Genomic DNA, 18,898 nt, shown 5'->3' with positions numbered 1-18,898 from the left:
GGCAGAAATAGAGTCAAAGTAAGTAGGCTGCTCCACACATTTTCCTTCTAAGTTTACCATGACCTACCTCTAATTCTCATGGATAACTAAAAAAAAACCACATTTCTATGAAATGAGTATCCTCAGTTAAATTAAAGAAAAGGGCATAAAGTATAAGAGTAGGAACCTCATTAGCACACAGAGGTACTAGACAGAGGCACAGTACAGATAAGAAATCAGACCTTTCTAACATTCTGTTCCCTAGTTAAAAGAAGATACATGCTAGCAGGGATGGTGGCAATAATCCCCATAATGTCTTGGGTCATACTACTAACGGTATGGTCTACCCATTACATATGCTGCACACCTGACATACTGGGATCTTCTCTCACCATCCTCCTGTGTTCTGTCTTTGCTTCTCTCCCATGTTACAACTATTTCCCTTGTCTTCCTCATTATGAGTTTATTCCCTCATTTTGGTGGAGCACACCCTTCAGTAGCTTTATGAGAAAGAGTATATTAAAAGCTTATTTTTTGACACCATGAAAATATCTTTATTCTATCTTGAGATTTGATTGGTTAGTTTGAGAACAGAGCTCTAGGTTGGAGATTATTTTCGTTTAGAATTTTAAAGGCACTACTTTATGGTCCTACTTCTAGTGTTGATGTTGTTAAAAGTAAAAGTAGTTCTAATCAATGTATGTGACTTTTCTCCCTCTCTAGAAGCATAGAAAAGCTTCCCTTTGTTCCCCATGTCTGAAATATCATAGTGATGTATGTACCTTGGTACAGGTCTGTTTTCATCTAAGCATATGATGTGTCATTTCTATCTGGCAAACTCAAACTTTTACCTTTCAGTTCTGGAAATAATCTTGAAGTATTTCAATGGTGATTTTTCCCCCTCTATTTTCTCTGTTCTTTCTAAAACTCCTATTATTCAGATGCTAGACTTGCCTGATCCTCTAATGTTCTAAGCCTTATTTTATATTGCTGGCTTTTGCTCTACTTTTTGTCGCTTAACCCTTCCATTGAGACTATACTTTGGACATCATGCTTTGAATTTCTAAGAGCTCTAAATTATTCCTTGAGTGATCCTTTTATATATCATCCTATTCTCATTTAATGGATTCTGTATCTTCAACTGGGGCAAAAAAGTAATAATTGTTTACTTCTTCTGAAATTTTCTTCTTCGTTAATAATCTGTTTCCTTAAATTTTTTTTCTGTTTATCTGTGTGGAATCTGTTTTCTTTGTTAAAGGTTTTCCTCTTATGTATTGTGATCCTTGACTATCTGCTCTTGATTAAGTATGATAGGCTAAAAAGTTGATGAGAAGGGCAAAGGACATGGGGGGTCTTGATGACTCAGCCTTCACTGTAGGTGATCTGGGTGTACCACTCATTAGGGAATATATTTGCCCTTAGGTTGCTCAGATTTTCAGGAAACAGACTTCGGATCTGCTGCCTGGAGAATAAAATCTAAAAGCCAAGATATTTGCAGAGATAAGGCCTAAGGATCACTGCTTTCAGCATGCAGAATATATCCCATCATGTAGCTACGTGGCATACTTTGGTCTAGCAGTACTCTTGGGAGAGGGACAGGTGTCTAGTAGCAATGGCATGAGTAGATGGTGGAAGAGAATCCAATGACACTACTTATAAAACTTCTAAAGTTTTTAATCTAGTGCTCCTTGTTCTGCCTCTCCTTCAACCCAGTTCCGAGGTACCTAATACTGCCATTCCCTACACATTTATAGATTCTGTGATGTAAACTACATTCTCACATCTCTCCATTTCCACTTTGGGGTTTGTCTTTCTTAGATCTGCTAAGTCAATTACCACTGATCCATCTGTTTTATAGCTTCCAAACCTATGTCATTTGTGTTACATTTCTGTTCTCCCTATCTTTGTAGCTTATTCTTTTTAAAAAACAAACAAAAACCCTTAATCTAGTTTTAGTGGGGTTTCAGAAAGACATAAAATATGTACATTAAATCATCCATCTAAAACCTGCAAATCTTGAATCCATGTCATCTTCCATAACATTTGTGTAATTCCTTTTTTCCTTATATTTCAAACTAAAGCACAATTCATGCATTTTGTGTCTTATGTTACCCTAACTCTTATAAATCATATTCATTGATTATTTCTACATAATAGTACTAGGATTTTTGAGGGTGTGCAGATAACTCTTCACCTTTCTCGTACTGATTTTCCACAGATAAAGCAAGTCCATTTTCTCTTTCCACCATGAGTACATTCTATATGACGTTTCAAATTTCCAGTGTCATTAAACTGGCGACCACATATATCACATGGAAAAGGACCTAAAAAGGAAAAAAAACAGTGTGCATTTAAAGTTTAAAGAGGAGATACTAAGTTAAATTTAATAGGTATGCTGTAAGTTCATGCCTATCCTATTGGTGCATATGTCATAACACACTGCAATTTCTCTTCTAGGCTATTTATTCCTAGAATAACATTTCCATATCCCTACAACCAAGTATAGGGCTCAGCATCTAACAGACAGTATGAATGCTGAACAAACTAATGAGTTAACAAATTGAAATGGCCAATTCCTGGTTTGAAATCAGACTGGAACAAAGTAGAAATGGCTGCATACTAAAGTTTTTGGGAAAGCGGGTAATAAAAAACTTTGGAAGAACGAATGGAGGACTTAAGAGAGTTTATAGTTTGGAAATATTTCTATTTGTTGGTATAAAATTAAGCCCAGGCCTCTCATAGTAATACTGAAATTAGTTGGATTCTGAATTTCACTATGATTTTACCAAATAAAAAACTGGAGACAAGACAGTGTTCTACTGACTGACAAAATATAAGAAAGACAAAGAATGTGTAAAAAAGAAGTTTAGTAAATACAGCTTAAAGAAGCTATATATTTGCAAGAAGATGTCTCAGTATATGGAAGGACAAACTGAAGAAAGAATTCTAATGAATTAATCATAATAGCACAATGGAAAGAAAATAGAATTAAGACACTGAAATTCAGAAACATAACTATAAGCAAAATTGCTTGGTAGCCACAGTAGCTCTGGGTAAATTTCAATGTGTTTTACACATTAGAAATGAGAGATGACCTCAGAATGTACATTGTATTAAGTATCTTTAACGTATTCTCACTTAAAATCTCTAATATTTCATTTTGCATGTGATCTAAATATTTCACTCATTTATTAACTCATTCAACAAGTATTTATTGATTCTTAATTCACATCAAGCACTGTGTTAAGTATTATGAAAAATCTCTCCACCTCCTCTGAACCAAAAAAGGGCTCTAAGAAATTGAGAAAAGGAAAGTCAGTATTTGCATAGCTGAAAAAAAAAAAGGTGAAGTAAATACAAGTGCCAAAATAAGGTTATTATGCAAAATGTGTGGTTAGTCAAAGAATGAAACATCTACTAGTAAAACTTTTTATAAAATATGACTATATGTATAGCTGGAGGCTTCAGCTGGGCAAAGGAAGAAATGAAGCATTCTCTTTAATGTTCAGTTACTTATCAGGATTCTTCAGAGAAAATAACAACTACATTTTTTTCCTATACTGGATATCCAGTTTTGCATGCAGCTAAACCTATTTAAACAACCTCCTGGGCTTGAGCAATCCTTCCACTTCAGCCTCCCCTCTTTTATTTATTTATTTATTTTTATAGACGGCATCTCACTAGGTTGCCCGGGCTGGTCTCGAACTCCTGGGCTCAAGTGATCCTCCCACCTCTGTCTCCCAAAGTGCTGGGATTACAGACGTGAGTCACCATGCTGGACCAAGATCTGACTTTTAAAAGCCAAACTACAACTTTTACACATATATATTCATATATATTAAAAATTCTTCTCCTTTAACTGTTCAGATTGCATTACATACATATCTTTCCCTCTGATTTAACAGAATATATATTCCTAATGTAGACAGTATGAGTATTGCTTTGAATAATCTAAAGCAGTCGTTATCAAAATGTGATATCTAGACCATTTGCACCAGCACTACCTGGGAACTTGTACAAATTGCAAATTGTACAAGTTGCAAATGCAAATACAAATTTGGGGCCATACTCCAGGCCTATCTCAGTCAGACACTCTGGGAAATCCATTTTAACAAGGTCTCCAGGTGCTTGTGATATATACCAAATTGCATGAAGCACTTATCTGAAGTATACAGTGATTCAAGGGAACAGAAGCATAGAGATGGAATGCAAAAGAAGCTCTCTCTGTATATATATAATATTGCTTTGAGTATTTTATATATGCATGCATACATATATATGTATACATATGTACACGCACACAAACACAGAAAATACTCATAACAATACTCTATTTGGTTTATTAATAATAGTGGCCCAAAATGCAAAGCTACTATGTCACAAGCCATATTTCTCAAAGGTCTTGGAAAGACTAAAAATTATAATACTAGAAATGACAACATATTCAGAGAAAGAGAATGAAAACTATGCCTGGCTCTACATTTGGCACTTAATACAGTACCTCATTTAATCCTCACAACAGTATCTAAGAAGTACGTATTAACTTCATTTTAACAAATGAGGAAGCTGGAAGTCTGAGAGGCTCTTCCAGATCACATAGTAAGTGGCTAAGTCAGAGTCAGAAAACAAGGCTGGCTAGAAAGTCTTCTACTTCCACTTCTACATCATGCCACACCTATTAAACTTTTTCTTCTAGTAAATGTCAACCTAACCCAGTAAATGTCAACTCTTATTAAAAATTATACAAATTACCTAATCAGTTGTAAAATATTTGTGTGTATACAGTACTAAAATGTAATGATTGTGCCGGGTGTGGTGGCTCACGCCTGTAATCCCAGCACTTTGGGAGGCTGAGGCGGGTGGATCACGAGGTCAGGAGATTGAGACCATCCTGGCTAACACAGTGAAACCCTGTCTCTACTAAAAATACAAAAAATTAGCCAGGCGTGATGGCAGGTGCCTGTAGTCCCAGCTACTCAGGAGGCTGAGGCAGGAGAATGGCGTGAACCCGGAAGGTGGAGCTTGCAGTGCACCGAGATCGCGCCACTGCACTCCAGCATGGGCGACAGAACAAGACTCCATCTCAAAAAATAATAATAATAATAATAATGATTTATTTACTAGTTAGATTACTTATTGCACCGTAATTTAATTTGGCAGAAATAGTATCCCCAGATCCTAACACAGAGCTGATCATACAGTTAGCAGTTGTACCAAAAATATTTACTATTTTGAATGTTGAATGTACTTTCCTTGTATATTTTCCGCCATGAACATTATATAGCAGGGTAGCTAAGCCTTACTGCCTAACATTTCTGGAACACCTCTCATTATTGGTATGCTGCAGCATGACAGAAGAATCTCTTAACAAGTCATAAAAATCTTCCAGTTCAACCACTTCTAAAGAATGGCCTCTTCACCAACTCTAAGAGTTAGTAAGGTAAGTTCAGCATATGCCTGTATACTTGTAGAATTTCACTGATGGGAAAGTAACTATTGTGTAAAGACAAGTTACTTTAGTTTGTAAGTTCCAACACTTAAAAACTTATTATAGTTCCCTCTGATGTTTCTACAAGGTGGGACCAAAAAGATTACCTAAAATTTTCATGTCAAAAAGAAAGAAGTGCACCAATTCTCCAATAAAAAATACTTTTTCTGGAACTAAACTCTAAAGAAATTTCTCCCATGAAACAGAATCATGAACATGTCAACTACAGTGTGGTAACTATAAAAACTGTTTCTACATGATGGCTTCTTAGAAGTGCTGAAACTGAATACTATGAAAGAACAACTTAGTCAAGGCAATTTGGAGAGATTAAGCTTCAGGTAAATAATCTTCCAGCATATACTAGTCTTATATACTAGACTCACAAAGAGTAAGAATCCCTTGTTGCACAATAGTGCCTTGAAAGTATTTGAAGACAGCTGCTCTATCTTCCTTTCCCAGACAAAAAATTTCAAGGACCATGTTTTTGACATGATATGATTTCAAGACTCTACATCACCAAAATTACCCATCTCTAAAATATATATTTGTCAATATCCATCTTAAATGTGGTATACAGAAATGAATGCAATTTTCCAGATCAATTCAAAATCAGACTATTATTTCCCTAATTCTGAAAAATACACTTTTATTAATATAGTTTAAAACTACATTCGTTTTGTAAATCATATCACATTATTGGTTCACAGTGTCCAAAAAGCCTCTGCCTTTAAGATCATCTGTAAAGTGAGTAGTTTGGATGATAAACTATTTTATAGTTCGTAAAGACTTAATGACTAAAAGATCACTTCCTTAAGTTTACAACTATTTATTTATTTATTTATTTATTTATATTTTTGAGACAGAATTTCGCTCTTGTTGCCCAGGCTGGAGTGCAATAGCGCGATCTCAGCTCACCACAACCTCCGCCTCTTGGGTTCAAGCGATTCTCCTGCCTCAGCCTCCTGAGTAGCTGGGATTACAGGCATCCGCCACCACGCCCAGCTAATTTTGTATTTTCAGTAGAGTCAAGGTTTCTCCATGTTGGTCAGGCTCGTCTAGAACTCCCGACCTCAGGTGATCTGCCAGCTTTGGCCTCCCAAAGTGCTGGCATTACAGGCGTGAGTCACCGCGCACAGACTAACTTTGTATTTATTCTTAATTATTTTTAACTTAATTTGTTTTGACCTATTGTACAGCATACAGATTTTTTTAAATATGTTTATTTTCTAGTATATTAAATACTCTTGATAGCTTTATGACATCTATAAATTTCATAAGCAATGAAGTGTATATTTTTATCTAAGTTGTTAACAAAAGTAATGAATTGAACATGGAGAGGACCTCTACCTGTAATGACAAAATTCATTAGTGGGATTAACAATCATAAATTTACCAAAGTATACCACCATCTAGACCACAACTCTCCACCTTGGCCATAAGCATTAGGGAGGTAATTCATTAAATACTATAGTGCATTCCAAATATACTAATTTTATTCTACTCCTTGAAAAATTATCTTTTTCGAAAACCAGAATGTCTCATCCTAAGCACTCACAAACTTATGCAACATCAACTACGAATAAATGCACAGTTTATGCCCACTGGTACCTTTGTCACCAAAAAAATGAACCAAAAAACCCCCCAACACACATATAAAAACACATTTACACATCTCCAAGAACTGTAACATACAGAGTACTCCTTTCAATTTATATGACTCTCTTTGCCTAAGCCAATACTCAAGGTTCACCAAGGGTAGTTCAACAATCCCCCAAAATGAAATATTTAGGTATAAATCTAACAACATAGGTACGAGATCTATATGAGAAAACTACAAAACTCAGATGAAAGAAATCAAAGAAAAACTAAATAAATGAAGAGATATCCCATGTTCATGGAAAGAAAGACTCAACTTCACAACATGATCTATACGTTCAGTGCAATCCCAATCAAAATCCCAGAAGGTCATTTTGTGGATATCAACAAACTGATTCTAAAGTTTAATATGGAAAGGCAAAAGATCCAGAAAAGCCAGCACAACATTGAAGGAGAAAAATAAGGTTGGAGGGCTGACATTACTTGGCTTTAAAACTTACTATAAACTTACAGTAATCAAGACAGTGTATTATTGGCAAAAATAAAAAATAAAAAAATAGACCAACAGAACAGAATACAAAGCCCAGAAACAAACCTACATAAATATGGTCAACTAATCTTTCACAAAGAAGCAAAGCCAATACAATATAGTAAAGATAGTCTTTTTAAGAAATGGTCCTAGTACAAATGGATATCCACAGACAAAAAAAAAAATAAATCTAGACACAGACCTTACATCCTTTGCAAAAGTGAACTCAAAATGAATCACAAAAATGTAGATGACCTTAGGTTTGGCAATGACTTTGCACAATCCATGAAAGAAACAATAGATAAGTTGGACTTAATTAAAATTTTCCTCTGTCACAGAAACTGTCAAGTTGATGAAAAGTCACAGATTGAAAGGAAATACTTGAAAAGAAATGTCTGATATACAAAGAACTCTCAAAACTCAACAATAAGTAGGCAACTTGATTAAAAAATGGGCCAGCCAGGCGTGGTGGCTCACGCCTGTAATCCCAGCACTTTGGGAGGCCAAGGAGGGTGTCACCTGAGGTCAGGAGTTCGAGACCAGCCTGGGTAACCTGGTGAAACCCCATCTCTATTAAAAATACAAAACACTTAGCTGGGCGTGGTGGCGGGCACCTGTAATCCCAGCTACTCCAGATGCTGAAGCAGGAGAATCACTTGAACCTGGGAGGCAGAGGTTTCAGTAAGCCAAGATTGCACCATTACACTCAAGCCTGGGTGACAGAGCGAGACTCTGTCACCAAAAAAAAAAAAAAAAAAAATTGGGCCAAAGACCTAACAGACACCACACCAAAGAAGATATATAGATGGTAAATAAACATAGGAAAAGATGCTCCACATTATATACATCAGGAAAATGCAAATTAATGCAATGAGATACCACTACAAACCTATTACAATGGCCAAAATTTGGAACACAGAAAACACCAAATGCTGGCAAGTTTTGGCAATTATAAATAAAATTGCTATAAACATCTTTGTGTAGGCTTTTATGTAGACTTAGGTTTTCAATTCCTTTGGTTAAATACCTAGGAGAAAAGGGGCTGGATCAGATGGTAAGAGTATAATTAGTTTGTAAGAAACTGTCAAATTGTCTTCCAAAGTAGCTGTATCATTTTGCATTCCCATGAGAATGTCTGTCACTTCATGTTCTTGCCAGCATTCAGTGAGTGAATGGATAAACTGTGGTATACCCAGACAATGGAATAAAGTCCTCCCTAGGTATCCATGAGGGACTGGTTCCACGATGGCGCAGGATACCAAAATCCATGGATGCTCCAGTCCGTTATCTAAGGTGGTGTAGTATTTACATGGAAACTATGCACATCTTCCCATATACTTTAAATCATCTCTTGATTACTTAATACTAATACAATGGAAATGTGATATAAATCATTGTTATACTATATTTTAAAATGTGTATTTTTTTATTGTTGTATTGTTATGTTTTGTTTTGTTTTTTAATATCTCTGATCCACAGTTGGTTGAATCCACAGACATGGCACTCATAGATATGGAGGGCCAATTATATCATTTAGCACTATACTAAGTGGAAGAAGGCAACCTGAAAAGGCAACACAGTATATGATTCCAACCATATGACATTCTGGAAAAGGTAAAACTATAGAGACAGTAAAAAGATCATCAAATAGTAGATGAGGTATCTAAAAAAAATGAACCGATGAACAAAGTACAAAGGTCAGTGGTTGCCAGGGGTTGGTGTGGGAGACAGATGGAGAAGCACAGGGAAATTTCAGGGCAGTGAAACTATTCCATATGACACTATAATGATACATGTCATTACAGATTTGTCTAAAACAACAGAAAATACAATACTAAGCGTGAACCCTAGTCTAAACTAGTCTTTGGGCGACTATGATGTGTCAGTGTAGGTTCTTCGATTATAACAAACGTACCACTCTGGTGAAGAACTGCTGATAATGGGGGAGGCTGTGCATATGTGGAGGCAGAGGGTATATAGGAACTATCTATCCCTTCCTCTCAATTTTGCTGTGAACTAAAACCACTCTTAAAAAGTCTTTTAGAAGAAAAAGAGTAATTCGGCTATAGAAGGCTCATCCAGCATGATGTGATAATTAAAATTGTCATGGCTGCCTTAAGAAAAAGTAACTTGCTTACCCAGATGGAACTTTTCTTGATGCTTTAACCGAGCAAATCGTGATTTAAAATGTTCTTCACAATAAGTACACTTAAACGGTTTATCTTGAGAATGTAGAATCATATGTTCCTCCAAGTGTGGTCTTCGAGTAAAAGATTTCTTACAAATCTAAATTAAAATGCAAACAAAATGTTAAGAGGACCTGAATTAAAAATTGTAATACTAAGCTTGTAATGAGAAAAAAAACATATAAATTCAATAAAGAGACTTTTCTCCCAACAGAAAACTTACAAAAAGTAAAACTAAATTCTGATTGTGCAGAAAAAAATTCTCTAGAGGAAGTAAGGAATGATTTCAAATTAGTACTAAAGGTAGCTGAATTTCAACTCTTTACATTTCTAGTAGGGATACAGAATAATCATACTATCTTAATTCTAGTCAGAATTTCTAAATCCATGAAATATTTTTTAGTCACTTATGTCAGGAATAAAAGGTTTTTTCAGTGTTGCCATATATTTGAATAAGAATCTGAATAAGAGGCCACAGAAAAATTATTTTAAAATGTATCTCTTGAAGTGGTCAGTCTTTAAAAATTTGACATTCATCAGGTTTTTTAAAAGAGAGGTAGGCTGCTATAGTAACAGCACCAACAATAATGACATAACACATACTATATATACCAAGCACAATGCTAAGTAATTCATGGATTATTTTTCTTGATTCTCACAATAATCCTGTGAGATAGATACAATTGGCATTATTGACGTTTTATAGCCAAGGATGATGAAACTTAGTAAGGGGAAGATACTATCTTATGCAGACTCAAATACTGTAATTAATAATTAACTTCAATTTCCAGAAGCTGAAATCAGAGAAATTGTGAGAATTTTGCTGTATATATAAATTGAATCTTGGATTAAAGAAGGCAAAAGTCTAGGGATGCCTTTAAAAAAGATTCACCTAGGCTGGGCACAGCAGCTCACACCTGTAATCAGGGGAAGCACTTTGGGAGGCCGAGACTTGTGGATCACTTGGGGTCAGAAGTTTAAGATCAGCCTGGCCAACATGGTGAAACCCCATCACTACTAAAAATACAAAAATTAGCTGGGCATGGTGGTGTGCACCTGTAGTCCCAGCTACTCGGGAGGCTGAGGCACAAGAATCACCTGAACCCAGGAGGAGGAGGTTGCCGCAAACCAAGATTATGCCACTGCACTCCAGCCTGGGTGACAAAGCGAGACTCCATCTCAAAAAAAAAAAAAAAAGATTAATGTAAATACTGAAAAAATACTTAGAGGTACTGTAGAATAAAGATGTCCATAAGTACGATGGTACTCCTCCTGTTAAAAAATGGAATCTAATTCCCTTCTCTTTAAATCTACCCAGGTTGGAGTGATTTGTTTGGCCAACAAAATGTGGTAGAAGTGATTTTCAGAGACTTCTGAGGCTATGCCATAAAGTCTAATAGTTTTTATCTAGGTTTCTTGGAACACATAATCACTCTCGGAACTTAGCTGCTATGCTAGAAAGAAGTTCAAGAAGCCTCAAAAAAAGACCAAAGTAAAGAAGAACTAAGGTTCCTGGTAAACAGTCCTTGCTGAGATTCTCGTCAGAACAAACACCAAGTTACCTGTCACATGGGTGGGTCACTTTGTTTTTTTTGTTTGAGATGGAGTCTGGCTGTGTCGCCCAGGCTGGAGTGCAGTAGTGTGATCTTGGCTCACTGCAACCTCTGCCTCCCAAGTTCAAGTGATTCTCTTGCCTCAGTCTCCTGAGCAACTGGGATTACAGGCATGTGCCACCATGCCTGGCTAATTTTTTTTTTATTTTTAGTAGAGATGGGGTTTTGCCATGTTGGCCAGATTGGTCTCGAACTCCTGACCTCAGGTGATCCACTCACCTGGGCCTCCCAAAGTGCTGGGATTACAGGCATGAGCCACCATACCCGGCCTTGAGTGAGCCACTTTGGAAGTGTTCCCAGACCAGACCAGACCATGCACTAGTTGAAAACAGCTGAGTGACTTCAGCTGACAACAAGCAGAACAGAAGAATTAACCTAGCAAATCCCTGCCCCAAATTTGGATTCCTAACACACAAGAGGGTGAGACATATCAAAATATTTATTTAAGGCCACTAAGTTTTGAGACAGTTTATTATGTTAACACCACATACCCAGAAATGGGGGAGAAAGTCTAACATTTTATACTCTGTGCAACAGTAATGTCACAGTTTATATACATAACCATAAATACATGGTATGGTGATTACGATGAAAATAAAAACTAGGATTTCCACTTTTTAGGTCCATCATCTAAAAACTAACCTATACCAGGCTTAATTTACAAAATATATTAGAATAATTTTATATAAAAGGAAAATTCTAAAAGTGAGATAAGCTAAGTCACATTACTTTAAAACCTAATTACTTCACTTCCCCAAAAGACATTGCTTTTACTTTGGTTTTCTAATTTGTTTTAATTAAAAACTCTTACATCACATTTCCAACTTTCACTCTTAGTCTTCTTAATGGAAATAAATTCTTGTGCATTTTCAGGATGAAATCTATCAGAGGAAAAGAAAAAGATTATTAGGAAAAGGTTATATTAGTTAAATCAATATTCCATGTGAATATGTTGACAGTAATTACCAGGATCAAGTACCGATTCCTTTCATAATGAGACAAGTAGGCATAGATGAGCTCTTTAAGGAGGTATCATTATCATTTTAATAAATATATATGTATACCTAAGTTTATGCAGAAAAATCAAATAAAAGTATAATCATCTTTTAAATACATTCAGGAACCTAGCTCTTTATAGATAAACTTCAAGGTAATATACCTGATTTTTTTTAGTCCAGATTTCAGGAAAATTTAATTTTTAGAGTTAAATATATAATACTCTATTAAATATTATTTATCTCACAAATTGTTACACATTAAAGACAATGTTGAGTATAAGAATAAATTTCTTGACCAGGCATGGTGGCTCACACCTGTAATCCCAGCACTTCAGGAGGTCAAGGCAGGCAGATCACTTGAGCCTAGGAGTTTCAGACCAGCCTGGGCAATATAGCGAAACCCAGTCTCTACAAAAAATACAAAAATTAGCTGGGCATGGTGTGCACCTGTAGTTCCAGCTACTCAGGAGGCTGAAATGGGAGGATTGATTGAACCCAGGAGGTAGAGGTTGCAGTGAGCTGAGATTGTACCACTGCACTCCAGCCTGGGTGACACAATGAAGCCCTAACTCAAAAAAAAAAAAGAGAAAGCAATTTATCAGAGTATAAAAACCACATATTTCTGAAGACAGACTTGCCAAAACCCAAGAAAGAAAACAGGATAATCAAAATACTATATCTCAATGAATCTCCAATGAAAGAATTGGAGATAAGCACTTTATAGATGTTCTTAGCTTTCCACATATTTAAATTAAAAGGCACAATAAAGTATACTATGGAAGCAAGATAATACTTGCCTCTTAACGTGCTTGGCTAAAGTCTTCTTGCTTGCATGAAGTTTATTACAATAAGGGCACTTGTGCTCCTTCTTATGAAATTCTGTTTCATTACTGTGCTTCTTTCTGTGAACAGTTAGGTTAGACTTTGTTGAATAGCGCTGGTGACAAATATCACACTCAAAGGGCTTCTCACCTGTGTGAACACGGGTGTGGCTCTCATATTTTCCTATAAAAAAAAGAAAAATTAAAATTAAATTTAGTACATTTGCTATACTGTGATTGGAATTTGAGAGTGGAATAAAATCTCATGGTTTGGCAAACTTATATACACACCCAAATGCACACACAAAACTAGAAAAAAGTTTACATAAATTTCTACCTCTGATAAACCTAATGAATTACTATTTTGGGTTCACTGTTCAAAGTATACTTTTCCTCAAAAACTTGAGTCATTAAAAAAAATTATTCATGATCACACATTTTAAAAATTAAGAGGTTTGATATATTTTCTGAAAATTGTTGGCAAATTCTCTGAACCTTAAATTTTTAAATGTATTTTTGAACTTAAAATTAACTTTTAGCAAAAGATCAATTTATCATTTAAGATTTATTATGTCATATTTTCAGTATCTCTGTGGGTCCATACACCTGGATATGGATACTGGCTCTCTAAATAGAGGGTTATGTGATCTTGGACAAGTAACCTCTATATGCCTCAAATCTTCCTCATCTGAAAAATTGCGATAATAACAGAATTTATCTAATAGAACTGTTGTAATAATAAACAAATTCATACACATAACACACAACAGTGTCGAACACATAAGTTATCAATTACTGTTGTCTATTATTATTACTGGGTAATCTGTGTACTGTGAATGTGCACATCTAGTAATTTGAATTAGAAATTTTGAAATATATTTCCAAGCAAAAGACAATAAAAATAGGAAAAAAAATCAACATGAAAGGTAACTCTTAATTAAAAACTTAGCTTTGCTCTCTCCTGAAAAATAAATGTATAAATACATTTTTCTTTGGGTAAAAACTAATGTGAAAGTATAGCATTTCAGCCATATACTTTAAAAAGGATACATCCTATGTATAACATGAAAATTATGAAAAATCCAAAATATTCCAAGGTCACTGAGGAAAGATATAATCATAATTATGTGTCTACCCAATAAAATACAATAAATTCACTAATTTAGCAAATATATCTATATACAACTGATTTTATTAAGCAAGTAATATTATTTTTTCTAAAAAATAATTATATTACACTTATCACAATAAAAAAACTGAGGAAAGGAAACCAATGTATTTCCTTAAGGTAAGGGGAAGGATGTTAATCACAAGCAAAGAAAACAGAAGTATAATGAAAAATTAGGTATTTAGGTGTAGAACATAGTAATGGTATGTGCATATCTGATATGCATATAGTCAGAAAACTCAGTCAATATTTAGGCATCTCCTAAATTAGCTGCGCGATTTTAATCAAGCTAATAATTTAACCTCTCTTTACTTGAGTTAGTAACACTTCATGGGGTTGTGAGAAGTAAATATGTTGACAAATACACACAACAACACTTAAAACATCCTGGCACAGCCAGACACGGTGGCTTATGCCTGTAATCTCAGCACTTTGGGAGGCCGAGGTGGGAGAACACTTGAGGTCATGAGTTTGAGACCAGCCTGGCCAGGATGGCAAAACCCCAACTCTACAAAAAAAAAAAAAAAAAATCCCAGCACATGGTAAGCACTAATAAATATTAACTGTCATCATTATTACCACACAGGTTACTAGTCATAATATGGACATGTAGGTATACCTCAAATATAAACATGGATTCATCTGATTTATGAATATCTGTTATAACAAATCAAACTAGGGTTTCAGCTCTCTGATAACGCTGGATACACTTGGTTCTTTCCCCTTGACACTGCTAAAATTGCTTAGTATCTCAGTTCCCTCTCTGCTACTGCCAGAGTATACTCAACCATTTACACATACATGTACACATCCTACCACCACCACCTCCCCCGCTGTGTTCAAGGAATCAGATCAAATACTGGGAAAAGACAGAGGTCACTATATTGGTTTTTTTTTTTAAGTATTCCTTTATTGTGAAAGTTTTCACATTTCAGTTTTAACTCACCTTTTAAATTATGTAAATAATCATACTGATATTTAAAAAACTGTAAACAAATCAAACGTATACAGTCTGAATTTTTAATAACTAAACTTGTAAGTGATTTTTGGAACAGGTCCATTTTTAACTGGGGACTGACTATGCATGTTTAGCACAGATTCTCAAGATTGAGAGACAACTTATCAACCTCCTAATGCTTAAATCTTCTCACTTTTATTTCTTTTTTTTTTTTTTTTTTTTTTGAGACGGAGTTTTGCTCTTGTTGTCCACGCTGGAGTGCACTGGCGCGATCTTGGCTCACTGCAACCTCTGCCTCCCGCGTTCAAGCTATTCTCCTGTCAGCCTCCTGAGTAGCAGGGATTACAGGCACATGATACACACCCAGCTAATTTTTTGTATTTTTCATAGAGACGGGGTTTCATCATATTGGTCAGGCTGGTCTCGAACTCCTGACCTCAAGTGATCCGCCCACCTCGGCCTCTCAAAGTGCTGGGATTACAGGCAGGAGAAACTGCACCCGGCCCTCATTTTTATTTCTAACAAAAGTAGCAGCATAATAAAAATCTTAAAGTATGAAAAATTTTTCAACAAATCATTTACTTGCTATGAAAATGTCTTTGCTGAAAAGATGTTAAATTAACAATTAGCAGCATTTTCCCTCTATTTAAAATTGAGAATTTCTTCTATGCATGCAAATAAAAATTAAGTTACTTATAGCTAAATACTGAAGTCATTGAAATGGCAGTTAAATCAAAAACTAAAATCACTTTGACTAGTAAGCTTCCATTACCCTACAGACCAGGAGAGAGAAAGATTTAAGCAAGAAAAAAAAAAAAAGAAGAAGAAGAAGAAAGTTTGGGAGTTTAAACTGAAGTAGCTAAATTTAGATAAATCTCATGATTTTTTAAAAAAACATTTCAAATAAATTCAGCAAAATCAAGCAGACCAATGATAATACAGAAATTTGAGTGAGTAAAATAATTTTTTAGTTATTAATTCAAATTTTATGCACACAGGCTTTGCATGTCCTGTTATCGCCATGGATTTGAATTTCTGAACAACAGGAGAGACAACTTTTGAGGGAATGCTGGACCCAGAAGAGCCAGGTAGATCTCTAGAGACTAGTGGGAAAATATATGTTAATCTTCGATTTTCATGTTTAAATAATTTGGTAGGGTTTTTTCTTTGTTTTTTTTTGTTTGTTTGTTTGTTTGTTTTTTGTTGTTGTTTTTCTTGCCAGGGGGAGGGCACTCCTTAGCACAAACAGTAAACATCTACAAGTGTTTCTCTACTTTTATGGAGTGGGGCATTCAATAATAATGTATAAATCAAAATGTTCACCTCAAACTTATCAAAGTTTCAATTTAAAAAACAGTATTCCTTCACAGAATATTAAACTACACCCAAGCATTCCTGATCCTGAACAGAAAATACATAACATTTTATAACATAAGAAATTTTATCCACAGCATTTTTCTGAACTGAATCCCAATATGAATCATGTCTCAAATCAGAAGTCATAAATTAAAGATATTTTCACATGAACAAATTTGACCTTACACAGAATTTATTCCCACATGGGTCATATAAAATTGCCAATGTTAGATTTTGTATGCAGTTTTTACAAAGAGAAATATCACCAGATGAGTTCATTATATATCTGATATTGCTACATCTTAAAATGTACCTTGAAATATTCATATGAGTTACTCCAAAGAATATGTAATTAAAATACTTAGCCTTAGAGAGTTGTGCCATGTTATAACCCTTTTCTATTAAGAACTAAGTGGAATATCTGCAGGATGGACTAGTCACATTTTTTTTTAAGGTATAAAACATGTTCTACCTCTAGAAGAGATTGTGAATTTAATCTAAGGAAAGATTTTAGTTCTCTGTGGAAACAATAAAAAAGATGAATTATCCAAATTTTCTCTCTCACCCCATCTGTCATCTCCCTATTTTTGCCTGTTTATCCACTAGGTTTTTGGTATAAGGGGAAAGGTCAAAGGACTGTCATTTGCATGATAATTTGCTGAGAAGAAGACAGCCCAGTCGGTAGCCTAAGGAAAAATGTTAACTGGAAGAAAGGATAAAAGATGCAAAGTAATGGAATCAAATTAGTAGATTACATATTGTGGAACTAATGGTTCCAGCAGAAGGTCTCAAAGCTTATGCATCTCTCATAAACCCACCCCAAAGAAGCCAAGTTAGAAGCTTAAAGAAGGCTAATTGGCTTCTTACAAGCCCAAAGTCAAGCCAGATACCAACTTTTCAACTTAGTTCAAATAAACAAGTGCTTACTAAAAATTTGTTTGAAATGACCTGAGATGTTACAAAGAATACTAGCCAAGAGTAAGATACATAACCCCCAGGCTCACAATCTAAGACAGATAAATACCCCAAAATCTGGGTGGCATTTTAAAATTCTACAAAAGGAATGTGGATGATATGAGAATAATGGGAAGGTGGCGCACGAACTCCTGTGTTGTTATTTTTTTAAATAAACTGTACTTCTAATAATAAAGATGGTAAGAGAGGACACTTAAGACACATGGATCTTCTGCTACATATTCTTTTCATTCTACCCATCACCAGTCCACTTAGTCTACATTCAGTGTATTGTAACTCTTTGCTTTACTCTCATTCTACATCCCACTCCCAACGCCACTCATCTTCCAAGTCTAAGCAACATTATCATTCTGGTCCTTTGTTATATGCTCCTTCTTGTCTCCCTGACTCTTTTTTCATCCCTTTTTCCAATTTCCTTCTCCACACTGAAGCCACCATGATCTTTCTAAAATTCTTATAGGCCATGGTTTCCTTTGTAAAATTCTTTTCAACAGTCCCTATCACCTACTGAATAAAGTCCAGTCTAGTTAAATTAGATTGTCCAGAGTATACGCCTCTATAGAGCATACAAGACATACAAAATCTGACCACCACTTTCTTGCCCACCTTCATCTCCTGTTATTTTCACTATGTCTCCCTGACCACCTTGAAACCACTCACACTTGAGCAATTTCCAGAATACAACATACCTCAATGCCTTTGCACATGCTGGTTCTTCTGTCTTGTAAACTGTTCCCTATTCTTTGAGTCTCAACTCAAATACTACCTGCTCTGAGACACTTCTCCTGATTTCCTTAGTCTTCTATACTTATCCTGATAAAATTATCTTTATTGTAACATGATTGTGTCCTTTTCATGTACCCATTAAACTCTAAGGTTCTTGATGACAGAGAATATATCATTTCATATTTGTTTAATAATGTTTGGCAGCTTAGAGACAATAAATATGCTAGAACACCTACATTTTGTGCAATATTTTAAGTGATTCCCTAGAATTACCCCATTTAATCCTCATAATAACCTTTCCCTATCCCATGAGAAGGTACTATTAGCATCACATTAGCATCATCTCACTTTACTTATGAGGAAACAAAAACACAGACAGGTTAAGTAACTCACCCAAGAACAGGATTCCAAAAAACCCAAGCAGTCTTATATTACTATAACTCAGGCTTTTTAACTAGCGATATATGAATAAGATATAGATAGACATAGATATCGATATACTAAG

The 18,898-nt window shown here is 35.1% G+C and overlaps 1 protein-coding gene across 1 annotated transcript in view; it reads right to left on the bottom strand.

The window, feature by feature from the left end:
* The window catches only part of ZBTB41 (zinc finger and BTB domain containing 41), a 57,857-nt gene that overhangs the window by 34,966 nt on the left and 3,993 nt on the right, over window positions 1-18,898 (bottom strand). The window contains exons 3-6 of the mRNA XM_030818702.1: window positions 13,187-13,394; window positions 12,203-12,272; window positions 9,731-9,878; window positions 2,174-2,303 (exon numbers count right to left, since the gene is read on the bottom strand). Coding sequence (XP_030674562.1) covers window positions 2,174-2,303; window positions 9,731-9,878; window positions 12,203-12,272; window positions 13,187-13,394 — 556 coding nt within the window. The remainder of the gene's footprint in view (window positions 1-2,173; window positions 2,304-9,730; window positions 9,879-12,202; window positions 12,273-13,186; window positions 13,395-18,898) is intronic.

Source organism: Nomascus leucogenys, chromosome 9 (genome assembly GCF_006542625.1).
Source record: "Nomascus leucogenys isolate Asia chromosome 9, Asia_NLE_v1, whole genome shotgun sequence".
Taxonomy (NCBI): domain Eukaryota; kingdom Metazoa; phylum Chordata; class Mammalia; order Primates; family Hylobatidae; genus Nomascus; species Nomascus leucogenys.
The sequence above is the reverse complement of the archived record's forward strand: the minus strand, read 5'-3'. Positions and strand labels throughout refer to the sequence as shown.